The 15028-nt window shown below is 37.1% G+C and overlaps 2 protein-coding genes across 2 annotated transcripts; one reads left to right on the top strand and one right to left on the bottom strand.

The window, feature by feature from the left end:
• The first annotated feature begins 543 nt into the window (after nucleotides 1-543).
• Nucleotides 544-10496, top strand: LOC129246452 (uncharacterized). The gene is made up of 8 exons (XM_054885300.1): nucleotides 544-1602; nucleotides 1665-2705; nucleotides 2779-3267; nucleotides 3339-4539; nucleotides 4607-4929; nucleotides 5388-6553; nucleotides 7647-7808; nucleotides 10091-10496. The coding sequence occupies exons 1-8, from the start codon at nucleotides 559-561 to the stop codon at nucleotides 10308-10310; spliced, it is 5646 nt and encodes a 1881-aa protein (XP_054741275.1). The 5' UTR covers nucleotides 544-558; the 3' UTR covers nucleotides 10311-10496.
• Nucleotides 10497-10521: 25 nt separating this feature from the next.
• LOC129246453 (zinc finger protein 136-like) lies at nucleotides 10522-13971 on the bottom strand. The gene is made up of 3 exons (XM_054885301.1): nucleotides 13717-13971; nucleotides 12788-13640; nucleotides 10522-11808 (listed from the first exon to the last, which is right to left on the bottom strand). The coding sequence occupies exons 1-3, from the start codon at nucleotides 13820-13822 to the stop codon at nucleotides 11154-11156; spliced, it is 1614 nt and encodes a 537-aa protein (XP_054741276.1). The 5' UTR covers nucleotides 13823-13971; the 3' UTR covers nucleotides 10522-11153.
• Between the last annotated feature and the right edge of the window lie 1057 nt (nucleotides 13972-15028).

The following is a 15028-nucleotide window of genomic DNA, read 5'->3' on the forward strand; positions in this document are numbered from 1 at the left end:
AAGCAAACAGCTGCTCAATCAAATATATGTAAGCGTAAAATATCGTCGCCGTTAGCGTCGTATAATATATAAATAAATTTTGACGTCACCCTTAAATTAAAAAATAAACAAAAAGCCTACAAATGTCCCAAGAATGTAATTTAAAATCCCCATAATATTTATTTAATTTCACTTCATTTGGTTTTACTCTCATTTAACTGAGAGATAAGCCCCAATTCTCTTCAAACAACTCGACGCCGTCGCTTTAATAGCGCAAGCGGCGCTTAGTTTTTGGTGCATCGCTGATAACAACAAACCATTTTCCATTCCATTATTGTTCTACAATTTCACTGCTTTTGTTATTTAATAAATAAGAATGATTGTGACAACTGGTAGAAAATAAGCAAATAAACAACTTTAGATGTTTATCAGCATACTTACGCTGAAGTTGCTAGAATAATTCAACAATTGAATCATTGAAGTAAGAAAACAAAGGCAGTAACATCAGTGGGTGGATGAAGATGTAATAGCCTATTGCACTGGTTTGATAATCTTGAACAAAATAAAGTACCCGACACCATGAGTGCGACGGTGAAACGTGATAAACTCTTCAAATCTTGGACTGGGATCAGTGAGGTCGCACTTATTAAAGAGGTGGCCACCAAGGGAGAAAACATAGATCTCTGTATTGAATATTGTGCTCGCAAAAGAAAATTGCCCCTACAAGAATATGAACTCTTCTTCCAAGATGTTGTGCAAACATATGTCCAGCGATTGTTAACCGAACGACTTGTCTGCAAGGCTGAAATGGTGCTGATTAATGTGAAAAGAGACGTTAAAAGTTTCTACTACCAGTTCGCCTGTGAGTGCGATGATGAGGAGCTTCGCGAAATTGTGCTGGAACATCTTCAAAAGAAAGATCCTCAAAATTATGAGACTGATTTGCTGCATTTACAGTTCTATTGGGATTTGCTGCAGCAACTACAAAAGTTTCCTGAACTATTGGCGAAGTGCAAAGCGAAACTGCGACGCGTTAATGTCGAGACGCTGGCGCATTGTGATGAATCATATCAAAATCGACTAGTAGCAGAGTTATACTTTTTCAATCAAAATCCATTGTTGTTAAACCATTTAAATAAATATGATATGTGGAGTCACTTAGTTGAAAATGCGGAACTGTCGCATTTAGTCCGTTGGTGCACATTGGCAGGTCAATCGCCAAAGCCGGAGTTCAGTGCTTTAGAAGTATTATTTTGTGAATGGACGCTCGAATCGAATATGTATGAATACGCACTGAAAACCTTAAAAACTCCCAGTGAAACATTACGTAATTGCTTTGCCTCTGCGGGATACATCTTCCCTGATGAAAGGAACAACGTGGCGATAATTTTGCGTCGGCTTTGCACAACTGAGAGCTTGGAATGCAATCGTGAGTTGTTGGAAAAGTTGCCCATTGGGCGCTTTTTGCTAAAACGAGGACTGCACATGTTGATGCTGCGTGATTTTGTAAAGACGCGAGAGCTTGAGGAGATGATTGAAGTATTTCTGGATGATGAAGAGTTGCTCAAATTTTTGGTACCGCTGAAAGAAAATAAACTAGATGAGCTAGAAGGATTTCAAAATGTAAGTTTTTTATTAAAAACATTTTCTTTGGATTACAAAAAAATATTTAAAATTTTTATAAGGTTTCCCAAGCAATCAAAGTGTATTTGGAGCATCAAAGCATTGATTTCAACAGCTCACAGCCCCTGGTAACACTATTCGATTTCCTTAGCAATGAACCTAGTGTGGGGACATTAAATTGTTATCTACATACAACAACCTTGCAAAACATTCCATATTTGAAGACATTTCCTATTAGAAATCCCACGAATAACAATGATTCGAACATCTCTAGTGGCTCAGACAATAGCGGTAATGGTCAGAGTAAAAATATGCCCACCCCTTACGATTTCCTTCGCAAATTCAAGCATATCGATTTAAAGGAAATCTCAAAAGATGTCCAATTAGACAGTATCGCATCATTTTCTAATGAAAAGTTATGTGCTAAATTTGCTCGAAAATATAAACTCAATTTCCTTCATTATTTGAAACAGCAACGTAGTAGCTACGCTGTCTACTATCTTGTCATGGGCCATCTGCAGCAGTATGGCAAGCTGACCAAAGGTCATCTCTTCAGCGCTACCGAATCTGTCACCGAAATGGCTTTGCAATACGCTAACAATTCGGAATTGGTAACACACTGTGTTGCTTTCATTGAAATGATCGGGTATGATTCACAGTATTTGCGTAATTACTTGAAATTATGTCGTCTGCTGGAAGAGGCAGAAGAGGAATTGGAAGATGAGGCTGCCAGCTTGTCTGCCAAAAGTTACACACAATTGTTGGCGCACGTCGAAAGAATACTGCTGCAACGCATAGGAATTGAGTCGACTAAATTTCCTTTAACTGATTATCAAGCGCTTATGCGCCTAGTTGCTTCCAGCGGTCAGCGTGAGTGGCCTATGAAAGTTTTGGAAAATTATGCACGAAGCGATGATTGGTGGCGACTGCTGGTGCTGCTGCAATACTTTGACGTGCCATTGACACAAGTCCAAATATTGCTTGACCATTTTGAAACGCGTACCATGGGTGAGCATATGCTCCGAGCATTTTTGTGTGAACTGAAACGGCATGCAAGTTTTTCGCGTCAAAACAAGAAGCCCATACGCAAGGGCGAAACAAATGTGAGTTTTAATCTCTTATATTGCACATAAGTAATTATATATGTAATTTTTAATATTTTCTTTCATTTTGCAGCCAAACACAACCTCTGTTGAGACCATAGCCTCATCCCTTAGTTCTGCTTGCAACGATCCCAATAACGCGCTATTTCGCACTGCACCCAGTCAACAACGACTTCATTTTCTGCCCGACGCTTGTGGGCGGTTAGATCTCTTTGCTATTGTGCTCTTAAGTGGTAGTCTCTTGAATGAGGAGCGCGTGAACAGTGCGAACAAATTTCTTGAATTTTTACTGGATCAAAATGTGCATGCGGTTTCATGGAATTTACTTAGGAACTGCGTAAAGTACCGACTGCCAGTGTTGGCTGTACTAGCCGCTACAGTAAATCCTGCAAATGTCGATTGGCAGTGGCTGGTATGGTTAGCCGTTGCAACCAATCAGTGGACTGAAGTGCTCAAACTCTCCACGCTTGATATACAAAAAGTCACTTGGTTGTTAGTGGAGAATGCGGTGCGCCAAGGTGATACGTCACTGCTGCTAAGAAGCGTTCGCATTTTCTATAAGGTAAATATTAATCATCCGTAGAAAAATACGATCCCAGAAATTTTTCTAAAAATTTGCCATTTTATGTGTAGGACAACGCCTGCATACATTTGTGTCGTTTTTTAGAGCGCACTCAACACAAGCGCTACTTTGACGACGAGGATGTGCACTCTCTGCGTCTTTTCCTGCTTGCATGGAGCAACGATTCGATAGAACTGCCCTTCTGTGAGGCACAGCCACGCGATGAGCTCATGCAGCGCAGCGTTGGTCTTCTTCTGATACATTTGCAGCAAAACTTTGACTCGACGTTGGAGCAGCAGAAGTTAATTAGTTGTATCTGTCGCTCCGATATAAGCGACATTAGTGGATTTATGGACTTTTGTTTGCTACATGGCGTATTTGAGGCACTGCAAAGCCGCCCGGGTTGGGCTAAATGCTATTCCATCGATTTTGAGCAGCTTGCACTTCGGACTAAGCAAATCTACGATCAATTGTTGAGCGATTTGCGTCAGAAACGCGAATATGACTTGGCCGTGCGTTTGGCAACATTGCTTCACCAGCCCATTAGTGATATTGTTTATACCAAATGGGTGAACAAGCTGGAGGAATCTGAGACGGCAGACGGAGAAGAACCGTATTCGATCGACACTTTTAAGCATTACGAAGATGAGATTACGGAACATTCACTACCACCTGAACTGCTTGTTAACTTTTATCTCTATGCAGCTGGTCGACTCTTAAAGCCATGCGCCCGAAAATATCAGCTTTTGAAACGTGCGCTTAATGTTATTAAACAACATCACCTCTTTCCGAATGAGTCTTTTGATCGTGATCAAATTGAATACGAAATGATTATTTGCTACCTGCAGCTTAATGATGACATTGCAACTCAAATGGATGTTTACCACTCTGAATATTACGAGCAGATCATGTTGAATGAGCGTTGTGTATTATACAAGTCTTTCCTCGAATTGAAAGAACTTGCCGGTATAGAGGACCTGAATGTAAGTATCAAACATCCCTTCACCAGGCAAATGGAAGCGCAACTGGAAGCCCTGCTTAACTTACTGCTGGACAAAGGCGACATAGTGGAAGCATTACGTTTGCAGGAGCTGTTTGAATGTCGCCCAATCGATCTACGTTTTGTGGTATTTTGTATGGCCCTTGCCGAGGGTGTGACCACAATTTTCAGCATGTCTTCGGAGGAAAGGCAAATGCTGCGCGACATTGAGATAAGCTCATTTGCTAAATTCAATAAGCGCACACTGGATAGTGGTTTGCTGGCGAGAGAAGGTATGTGAAAAACGAAAATTTTTAATGCAGTGTAAATTACAATAGCAACTGTAAACATTTAATTTAGGACAATATTCACCAATGAATGCAAGCAGCGACATGTCGGACAGTAGCTCTACCTTCGAATTCGAAGAGATTCCGTCTAAGGAGAAACGTGAAACTTTGGAAACCATACAGGGCATCGCCTCGAAATTAGTTTATGGTGTAAATATTGGGCGTCGCATTGTAATGGTATATCGCGCTGCAATGTACTTGGACAAAGAGTACCTGGATGTGCTGCACACAAAAGATACCACCGTGTTGCTGCAAAGTGTTGCCGAAGAGAGTTGCCTGCATCGACTGCTGGTTGTGAGTGATATATTCACATCATCGCATATGACAGCGCAAGAGGTAGGTGGTAGTTTCTTATTATGAAAACACGATTTTATTGTTGAGGCAGTTCTGTACGGTTTCCGGGCAGTTCTATGTCCATTTTCTTCCTTTCGTTATCAACATTCGCTCTACTAACAATATTACTAAGTTCGGCTGTCCTCAACAGCTAAAGCTATAATTTATATTTATTTATTTATTTATTTAACAAACGCCAATCGGCAATATACATACAAATAAAAAGAGGGTACAGAAACAGAATTTATAGAGGGCTGGTATGTAATACAATGATAAAGAAAATGGGCCAGACGGTTCTTGAGAAAAATCTATAGGATGATATTTTTGGCATTTCGCAGAAAAGTATCGTAGGTCCCACCATAGAAGTATATGTTTACTTGGTAACACGAACTTATGTATCCTAATCTTAAAAGGAATATTTGCTCGTCTTAAATTGTTTTTAAATTTCTTTTTTACTTTAGATCGCTGAACTTCTGGCTTCGGAATTGACCACCGCCATAGTACGTCCACGTTTCTACATTTTCACCGCCGATCAGCAATCGAAAAACACCATCAAGAATGCGCCCGTTTGGGGCTACAACATAGATCGTGATCTACATCTCTTTTTAGAACTGGTACCCAATACGACAAAACTGGGCAACTGCTTGCTGGAATACTGCGATGCATTAAAATCCTATCGCAAGTTTCAAGACAATAAACCTTACGAACACAATACGGTATTTGAGCGTTTAGCTGAAATCATCAGGCGTTATGGGTTGCCAGCTGGTAGTGTATCTCAAATGACGTCTTCCATTCCACTAATTACCACTGTCTCAAACGCCGGTCCAGTGTTGCCTCCGGCACAGGTTTTATCACACAAGAAACAGAATATCATCTATGTGGAATTGTTGATCAAGGCGCATCAATGTTACGTCCACGAATGCTCCATGGAAGGAATAGCAAATGTGCTGAATCGCGCCAAGGCACTGAATGCCGTGCTAACGCAGGCAAAGTCTTGGTCACTCATTGTGCGCATGCTCAGCGGCATAGGTCGTTATCGTGAAATGTTCTACTGCTTTGATTCGCTACTGAAAAATGAGCAATTCGAATCACTTCTGGGGCAGTTCGATGAAGAAAAGACAATTGGCCTACGTCACGCCATAATAACATATTTACGCGAATATTGTCCAACTAATAGTAGAGAATATCTGAAACTGACGGCACTACACTTTCTCATGTATCAAGAACTGGCTGAAATGTGGGAGCAAGATGCACAGGCAGTGCTTGCAAAGGTGCTGAATCTGTCATTAGTTAGCAGCGCCCAGCTACCTGAAAAGTTGTCTATGGCGAATTTAACGTCTGCAAATCCTACGAAAGCGTACATTCCCAAACTTCGTTGCACGACCGAATTAATCACTTTGTTGCATCAAGCAATGGAATATTACACACATGCCACCGAAAATTATTTACTAGATAATAAACTACTGCTTGCGCAACGGGTAGCGTCGCTAGCCGAAATGCTGGCCATGCAGATTAATTTAGCTAGCAACGCTTTGGATCGCAATACTGCGGAGCCGCATCTATGTGTTTGTGTGGTTAACGTGCACACCCGCGACGAATTTCGCGAACTCATTAATGCAGAGCTGAGGTGAGTGAATCTACGACTGAGTGGTAAGAGCTAAAACTTTTATTTAGAGTAATTCGAAATTTGTTCTTAAATTAATCTACTTACTCTAACCACTATTAAATCGTACTCTTCGAATTGTTTCTCATATACACTCCGCTACAAAAGTAGAAACACATTACAATTTTTATTTATACAAATATAGTAGATATATATAACCATAAAAATCATATAACTCAAGTTTCAAACTTTATACAAAATGTTTCAAAATTTCATCAACATTTTCAAATTTTTAACCAGAATTTTTCTGGGTATGCAGTTTTAAATGCTCGCGAAAGACCATTTATAGTCACCTGAAACCTGTGCTTACTAAAATTTCAATGGACAACAAATGTGTATATCCGAAAAAGTTTGAAAATTCTCTTTAAAAAGTTGAAAGTTGTGAAATTTTGAAAAATTGTATACAAAGTTTGAAAGATTTGCGTTTTTGATTTTTGTTGTAGAATTTTTTTTTTTTTAATAAATATATATATATTTTTTTTAATAAATAAATTTTTTTTTTTAATAAATATAGGGGTGTATGTACAAGAAATCGTAGGGGTACGAACCACTATTGGTTAGGGCAAGATTGGTGTGACAAGACTGCTCTAAAATTAGTATTTATCCGGGCCAGTGCACTAATTAGCCAAAATTACCAAAAACTCAACGACAATTTTTAGCTACTTAAAACTTGCACTTTATTGTATGAAAATTCGATGGGCGGCTATAAAATTGCTTACACAATTTTACGTTTCATTTTTTATTTCTGATACAAAATATTTTGACGTAAATTTGTCGAAATTACTTTCGCTTGAAAAATTATATTTATATACATATGTAGGGCAAGAAATAAAATATTTAAAATTACATAAAAGTACATAAAAAATTGTATAATGACAAACACATGGCTATGCCTCATTCTGTTTTAAATTCCTATTTGTTTACATTTATTATCGTTTATATTCGTAATTTTGTTATATCTTTGTTGGCATTTTACACTTATTTGTTCCTTTTATTTCAGTAAGCGTGTAATTAATTTACTAAAAACATTCTTAAAATTACAATCTATATTTTGCAGTGTACCGCAATCGCTTATACTCAGTCGTGCTTATGGTTACGATGTGAATTGGTCTGAAGTGCTACTCTCGCAATATGTTATACTTGGGCGCACGAATTATCTGCAAGAATATTTACAGCATTTACAAATCAACGACAATATCATTGACAACACCATTAAGGGGTAAATAGAACTTACTAGCGAAACATTTCTCAATACGCCATTTCGAATTAAATAAAATTGCCCATTGATATATGTAGAATAAAGTGGGCAAAATATTAATTTTAAACTAGATATGACAAAATTTAATTTGATTTGCCATGAAATTTACATAGCTCGAGCTGGCGTAAATCTATATTACCTTTTAAGAGGTTTTACGAAGTCGAAAGCTTTAGAGTGCAAGTAGAAAATTGGCTTGGTTTCAAATGATTTTTTTATAATGATAATTATTTTTTATAGCTATAAATACACTTATCCTAATAACCCACTTTTAAAATTAGAGAAAATTATGAACTAACATTTTTTTCTCCAATACGTGTATAAACAACATGATTTCAACAACATATCGAAATTACCGGCTTTGCAGAAATGCAATATTGCCAGATACATGTTGCTGGCAATAATTTGGCACAACCTTCTAATATCTTCGGAACTAGCCAAATGCGGCGCGCTAGTACTCCCACTCACTTTGTTATGTTATTGATGGTAATTCTTTTTTTTTCATCTAATTATAAATAAATAAAATAATCTTAAACTAATCCCATGTCGATGTCTTCGAATGATTTAAGTAATTTTACACCGAAATCAATAATTTAAGAATTTATATAGGCACAATTTTTGTTTTGTATAATAAGCAGGCTCTTTTCTCCGGTGGATATACTCCCTTGTGATCCCCTTCTGTCCTCCGTAGATAGGTCTGAGCACCGCGTAAAGTCCATTTTACTTGAAGTAACAAACATACAGAAATGCGTAGCAAAAAATACTCCGAAACAATGCTACTTGTATTAATGTGAACATATAATTTTCTATATTTCACTTCCATCTGGCAACAATATTGCACATAGTTTGTTTCAGAAACTTGTTGCTAGCAACATATTAAAATTAGCCCCATAGCAGCACATTTTGCTTCAAATACTAGGTGTTTCTAGCAAAATTGAGGTTCAAGCTACTATCAGTGGTGAATTTTGCGTTGTTGTTGTTGTTTGAACAGCATAGGTAGCCCTGTCTGTGTAGGTAAATCATCGGTCGTCTTCGTCTAGCTCATCTAGGGGTAGGCCCAGGAAACACGCTGTTTCGACAGGTTGGGTCCAGAGGGAGAGGGGGGTTAGATGAGTCGGTTTGAGGGGGCATGTGAAGAGGTGGTTACTGTCGTGCGGGGTACCTTCACATGCCGGACATGTGTTTGGTATGTCGGGGTCGATTCTGGATATGTAGGAGTTTAACCTGCTGCAGTATCCAGAACGTAATTGTGCCAGTGTTACACGAGTCTCACGGGGAAGCTGGAGCTCTTCATCTGCAATAGGTTGTGGTTGGACTCCGATTACGGCATTCACAGGACGGGAGTTCATGAAGGTGGTAACGGTCTCCCGGTGAATATCATTTATTGACTGTCTAAATACTGTCCGCTCCAGTAGCTTGCGGTTTAAATATGAATTTTGCGTCGTTGTTTGTGCTTGTTGCGCAACAGAAATGCCTACCGAAAGCTCCGAAAAAATAACGTTATCTGCATTTTAATTTTATTTAACCTTGTAATAGTTATTCCTATTTTTCGCAAGGAATGTTAAAGCCCAAAAATTTATCACTCACTCGAAAATTGAGAGAGCAAAGTAACAATTTGTTGCAAGAGAGACGTTTATTTTGTGCTGGCTAAATTTTAGCCAGTAAAACTTATTCATCACAAAAATGTATGATTGAACTTTTTGTATGCAAAAAAATGTATCTTATTGAACCAGTCCTTTTGTACACTTCTGCTCTCTCGCCGTATTGAAATTTGCTGGTTACAGTCAGAAACGATAAAATTAAATTATAGCAACAAAAAACGTGAGCATATAAGTAAATTTATGGTAAATTTTTTATGCAACACAAACATTTTTAAACAATTTCAGCTGATATGGCTTGTACCGGCTTTTGAAGTGATGGCAAATTTCGCGTTCGTTAAGTTTTTACTTTTTCCTCTTTTTCCGGAGATAATTTTCGCTAACGCTTTTGATTTAAATTGATGGCTAGTGTTGGCTAATTTAATTACCAAGTACAACTAATGTAACATATTTTTTACGGCAACATATCGTTAACAATCGTTTGAAATTATATTCGTTATGGCTGTCTGAATGGTGAATTTTATCGAATCATATCTAAAACACTTTTAATATGGAGTATGGTTTTTATCAAATGTTCGTTATGCTCAAAACATATATTTTCTATTTTTCTAAGCTACCTCGTAAAAACTCACTCCTTTTATTTACTAGTTTTCAACTGTACACTCAACATCATCGTATCAACCCACAAATGGAGGACCGTTTGGCGCAGTTGGTGGCTTTGGTAAAGTCCGTCACACTCAAATATAAACTGGCCTCCTTGCTAAGTCTCAAACCGATTATTATGTCGCTGCTGAATGAGCAAACATCACATTTTTTGCGCGATACTAATTTCGGACGCAATGAGAATCGCAATTTGCCCGATATGTGACATTGTGACAAATTATACACAAAATATTTAAATTTTTATTCAATGCAATACTACTATCAGGGCTTATCAGTGTTTTAATATTCTAAAATTTATCACGATGTGATTTTGTTTTCTTTTTAATTGTATTCATATTCATATATACTCATTATTCATATACAAAACTGCATATAGTACATACATACATTTAGATAATTGTAAAGTTTTATCCTCGAATTACATATACATCTACATATTTTTAATGTAAGAATAAAGTATATATTTTTTACTTATAAATTCAATTATGTTTGTTTCATTTCATTTTTTTCTTTTTTGATTTTCAATTTTTGTACTTAACTCAGCTTAATAAGAGTTAGAAGTATGATTAATAGGGAAACAAATATCGTAAGTAAATATAGAGTGGTGAAAAAATTATCGTAAATATATAAAATAACAAAAGGTAAATAATTTTTAACATTGTTTTACTTAGTTTTGTAAAAACAAAAGGCAACGAGAAACTTAAAGTGTTACATTGGTATATATGTATAAGTGATTTCAGCTGAAGTTCCAACAGTTCTAAGTCTTATCAATAAAAACAATGTAAATATGTCTTTTTTGTGTTTGCGCAAAATTCATTGCAACCAGCCATGTGATCATAATTATGGAATGCACGAAAATGGAAGGTAGATAAAATTATTCGTTACTCGTTAGTTTATTATTTATCATTTGATAACTTGGGATGTGCGCACGCAATCAGCGTTGGAATATTTTATGTATATAGAAGCACACATACATACACATGTACATGTACGTATGAATGTGCGGAAGTGTATGCGCTTAGCGTCGTCAAAAATGTAAATTTATCAATTAAATAGTCATGTTGTTGGGATTACAGTAACGCAAATGCTTACTGAAACTTTTTCTGTACAAATAATGCTTGGTACATTTCTCACATGTGAATGAACCTTTGCGTAAAATCGTTTTTGGGGCCGTCTCCAATGCATCACTACTACTCGTATAAGTGTTGTTCAATTGCCGATATGCCGCTGATGATCGTCGAGTCCTTATATTGTTATCATTGTGTAGTCTTAAAGTTGGTTGTAAGACGTTCATGGAATTTATATTCGAATTCTCTGATTCCCTCAACCCGCCATCATGCGATATACGACCATCGTGCGATCTTTTTCTGCTGGGTGATGTAGTTGTTGTTACGGGGACAGGCGATAACCCTCTTGTTGTTGTTATTGTTGGAGTGTCCGCTGACATTACGGTGTCCCCATTTGCAATAGCGCCAGCGCTTAAATGAACTTTATGTAAGTTTAATATGTGGGAGAGCATAAAATTTCGCCGCGAAATTGTAAAACTGCATATTTTGCATTTCAAATAGGATTTGTATGCCAAGTGGGTAAATAGGTGCTGCTGTAAATCGGCAATGTGTTGAGAAAAGATTTCTACGCCACATTCGGAACATTTAAAATGATCACCAAAACGATTTTCGGCCGTCTTCTCCAAAAAGTTGTGACTGTATGTATTTAAGAAATAAAACAATATATGAAATTGTAATTTAAATATGCAAGTATCTATACTAATGTACATATGTATATTTTGTAGGCAATTTTTTTCTGTTCACAAAACTCGTAAACGGCTGGTGATTATTGGGAAAGGGGACGCTTTCATGTTATGAAGACATACATATTTTATCGTGATTCCTCGCTAGTAACATTCAACGCGTATAAAAACTTGTGTATAAGCAAATATGTAATAAAAATTGGAAACTGCAAGAAAAAGATTGAAATATGCCGAAACATTTTTACACTCCTTAAAAAAGTATTTTTTGGAATCCACTCAGAAAGGCATAGTCTCATGTTTCATTGGTAAAGAATAAAACCCTTTTTACAAGCAAGGTGTCAACATTCAGTCCTTGTAACGTTTTCTGCATCTTAGATTTCAGAATGTGAGTTATTACGATTTCTTCAGATATATCCTAGAGCAATACCGATCTGGATGGTACATTACGCCACACTAGACCGACATTATGTGTATACATTTACGTTCTACACACCCTCGCTTGCTCTAGCTGTTTGATCCATCTGTTATCAGAGGCACTTTGGACACAGTGAGAAAATAATAAGTAAAGTAGGCCATTTAAGAGCGAATTTTTTTTACAACAATAAAAGTACTCCTCTATGATTTTCACGGCAAAAACTGCGCCACCCTTTAAATAAATATCATTTTGGGAAAAACAATAATCAAGTGACAAGGCGTATGGAATGTGGGGATTGATTGTTCATTTTGTAAAGCCAGGTGGCATACCAGTTTTCAATTGATTGCCGCCAATCTCAAAAGCAATAGAACACGTGCAGATAGCCAATATATATATCTTTAAAGAAAACGATTTTTTTGGCAATAATAATATTTTGTATACAGAAAATACTAAATGATTAACCATCTTGAATAACCGGTACTGATTTATTCAAATCAATATGAGTATTCAAACTCACCTAAAATTTATATGTGCCTGCCAAGTATCTTCTGCATCGAATGTTAACCCACATGCCGGGCAAACATAAGCAATTAATGCGCGGCTTTCATGTTCCCACAGTGCAATTTCGCGTGCTGTTGGCGCACCGTTGTTCCTTTTGGCATTGCCACTACTACTAGCATCTGTTTCCCTATGCAGCATAATATGAGAAATCATTAAAAACATACTGTGCTCCTCGAATGGACACAATTTACAATGGTACACTTTGTGTGGCAAATGGGTGAAGTGATGCTGTTGTAAAGTCTTTAATGTGCAACGTGTAAACACTTTACGGCAACTATTGCACTCAAATTCATTATTAGGGCGCTGCTTAAAATTCCATTTTTTTTTATCTCCTAGTTGGTGCGCCGAAACAATGTGGCGTCGCCAATGCGGATGGGAGTCGTGACGTTCACCACATTGGGGACATGTGAAGTAAATATAGTGATTTTCTTGTTCGGATGCATTATTTGGCATAACTTCATTAAGATCACATACTGGCTCTATTTTGCACAATGTCAATAGTTCATCTTCACAATCACCATAATCCGTTGTTGCTGCCGTGAGTGTTGATGTTTGTCTTTTATCGTTAGCAGGTTTCTGAATTTGCTGGGCTCCATGAAAATCCTCGGGCTCTTTTTTGCATTCTACTTTAAGCTCTATGGGACGTGGAAGCGCGATATTTTTATCAACATCAATCTCGCAAAGAAACTCAAATTGCGGCTCCGAAACGGCAGATATGGTCGATGAATCTTCATCCTCACTATCGTTTATAACAAGGACACCACTCGTATCTGTACAATAACCACTTGTTTTTGGATTGGTGGACCATGCTTAGGAATAAAAGAATTATTATTATAGGAATTATTGTTTGCATCACATTCATTTATTACAAAAGTAACATTTTACTTTTTCTCGGTTGTGTGATGGGCAAGAATGAATAGAACCGTAACGATACATCTGCTGCCGTCCCATTACTTCGCTCTGCTTCATTGGACGATTGTAAAGCATCCATATATGAAGTAATTAATTTAACAATCACGAATATTGATTACTCTCCGATAAATTAAAGCTACAAATTTATAAAATTCACTAAACTATTTACACAAATTTCCTTGCAAGACAATAAAAGCATCAAAATACTTTCAGTAACAAGAAAAATAAATGATATTGACACACACTCCGAAAACGTAGAGTTGCTAATTAGTTGTTCTAATTGAATACCGAGGCTGCCATATCTTTGAAAGCAACAAGTAGAAGTAGAGGCTCCCAAAATTTAATTTCCGATTCTATGTTCATAAATGACAATTAACATAGATAGCACAGAACATTAATGTAAAATTTTACGTTTCATTGTAATTCCCGAAAGAATCATAGCCATAGCAACTAATTTATACAAAACGATACTAACGGCGGTTGCGTAAAACTGTATTATCTTTTAGCTCTGGGGCACGCTCATGCATGATGGCCAGCAGCTTATATGTGTACGTGTCGGGTGACACACGTCCTTGCTTCGTATCACACAAGGCGAATTTATTACAGGTGACAGCAAACACATATAAGTAAAAACCTACATGTATTTGTTGTTGCGTTTGGTCCAAGCATCACGTCAAAATCAGTAATCAAATGTAAACATACGAATGTGAACATACCAATACATACAAACAAAGCATATCATTTTGACGTAAGCCATACCTACGGCGAAAAATTCAGCTGGGTGAATGCTGTCACCTTAATAAATCCACCTTGGTATCACATGTACTTGTTGTCGGCTTTTGCATGATGAAAATCAAAATTTTTGTATTTTTCGCTTTGCATGGCAGTGTCGCAGTCTGCATGACATACAGTACTGTCTCAGTCGAAAGAAATTCAAGTAAAACTGCTGCAGTTACCAGCAACAACAAATCATCTTCATATTTATGTGCGCACTCTTCGAACACTCAATTCAAATGGCGCATGCCATTTTTTGCATGAACGTTTGCGGGCAAGCGTGTCCCGGAGCTATTTATAATTGTGTCGACGCCTAGGCTATGCAACATTTTTTCTTCTTTTTGACAGCTAATACGTATTTTCAGTTTGCCTTTAGAGCATTGCCTTGTGTAAGCCCAAGATTAACATGTCCTAATTTTCTATATTGACTTTGTACTGTTTCCTCACCTGTATAACTTTTCATATCGTTTTTCATTAGATCAAGAAAATGGTAAATTGAAATTTGAGATGC

This window comes from Anastrepha obliqua, chromosome 4 (assembly GCF_027943255.1).
Source record: "Anastrepha obliqua isolate idAnaObli1 chromosome 4, idAnaObli1_1.0, whole genome shotgun sequence".
Lineage (NCBI taxonomy): Eukaryota > Metazoa > Arthropoda > Insecta > Diptera > Tephritidae > Anastrepha > Anastrepha obliqua.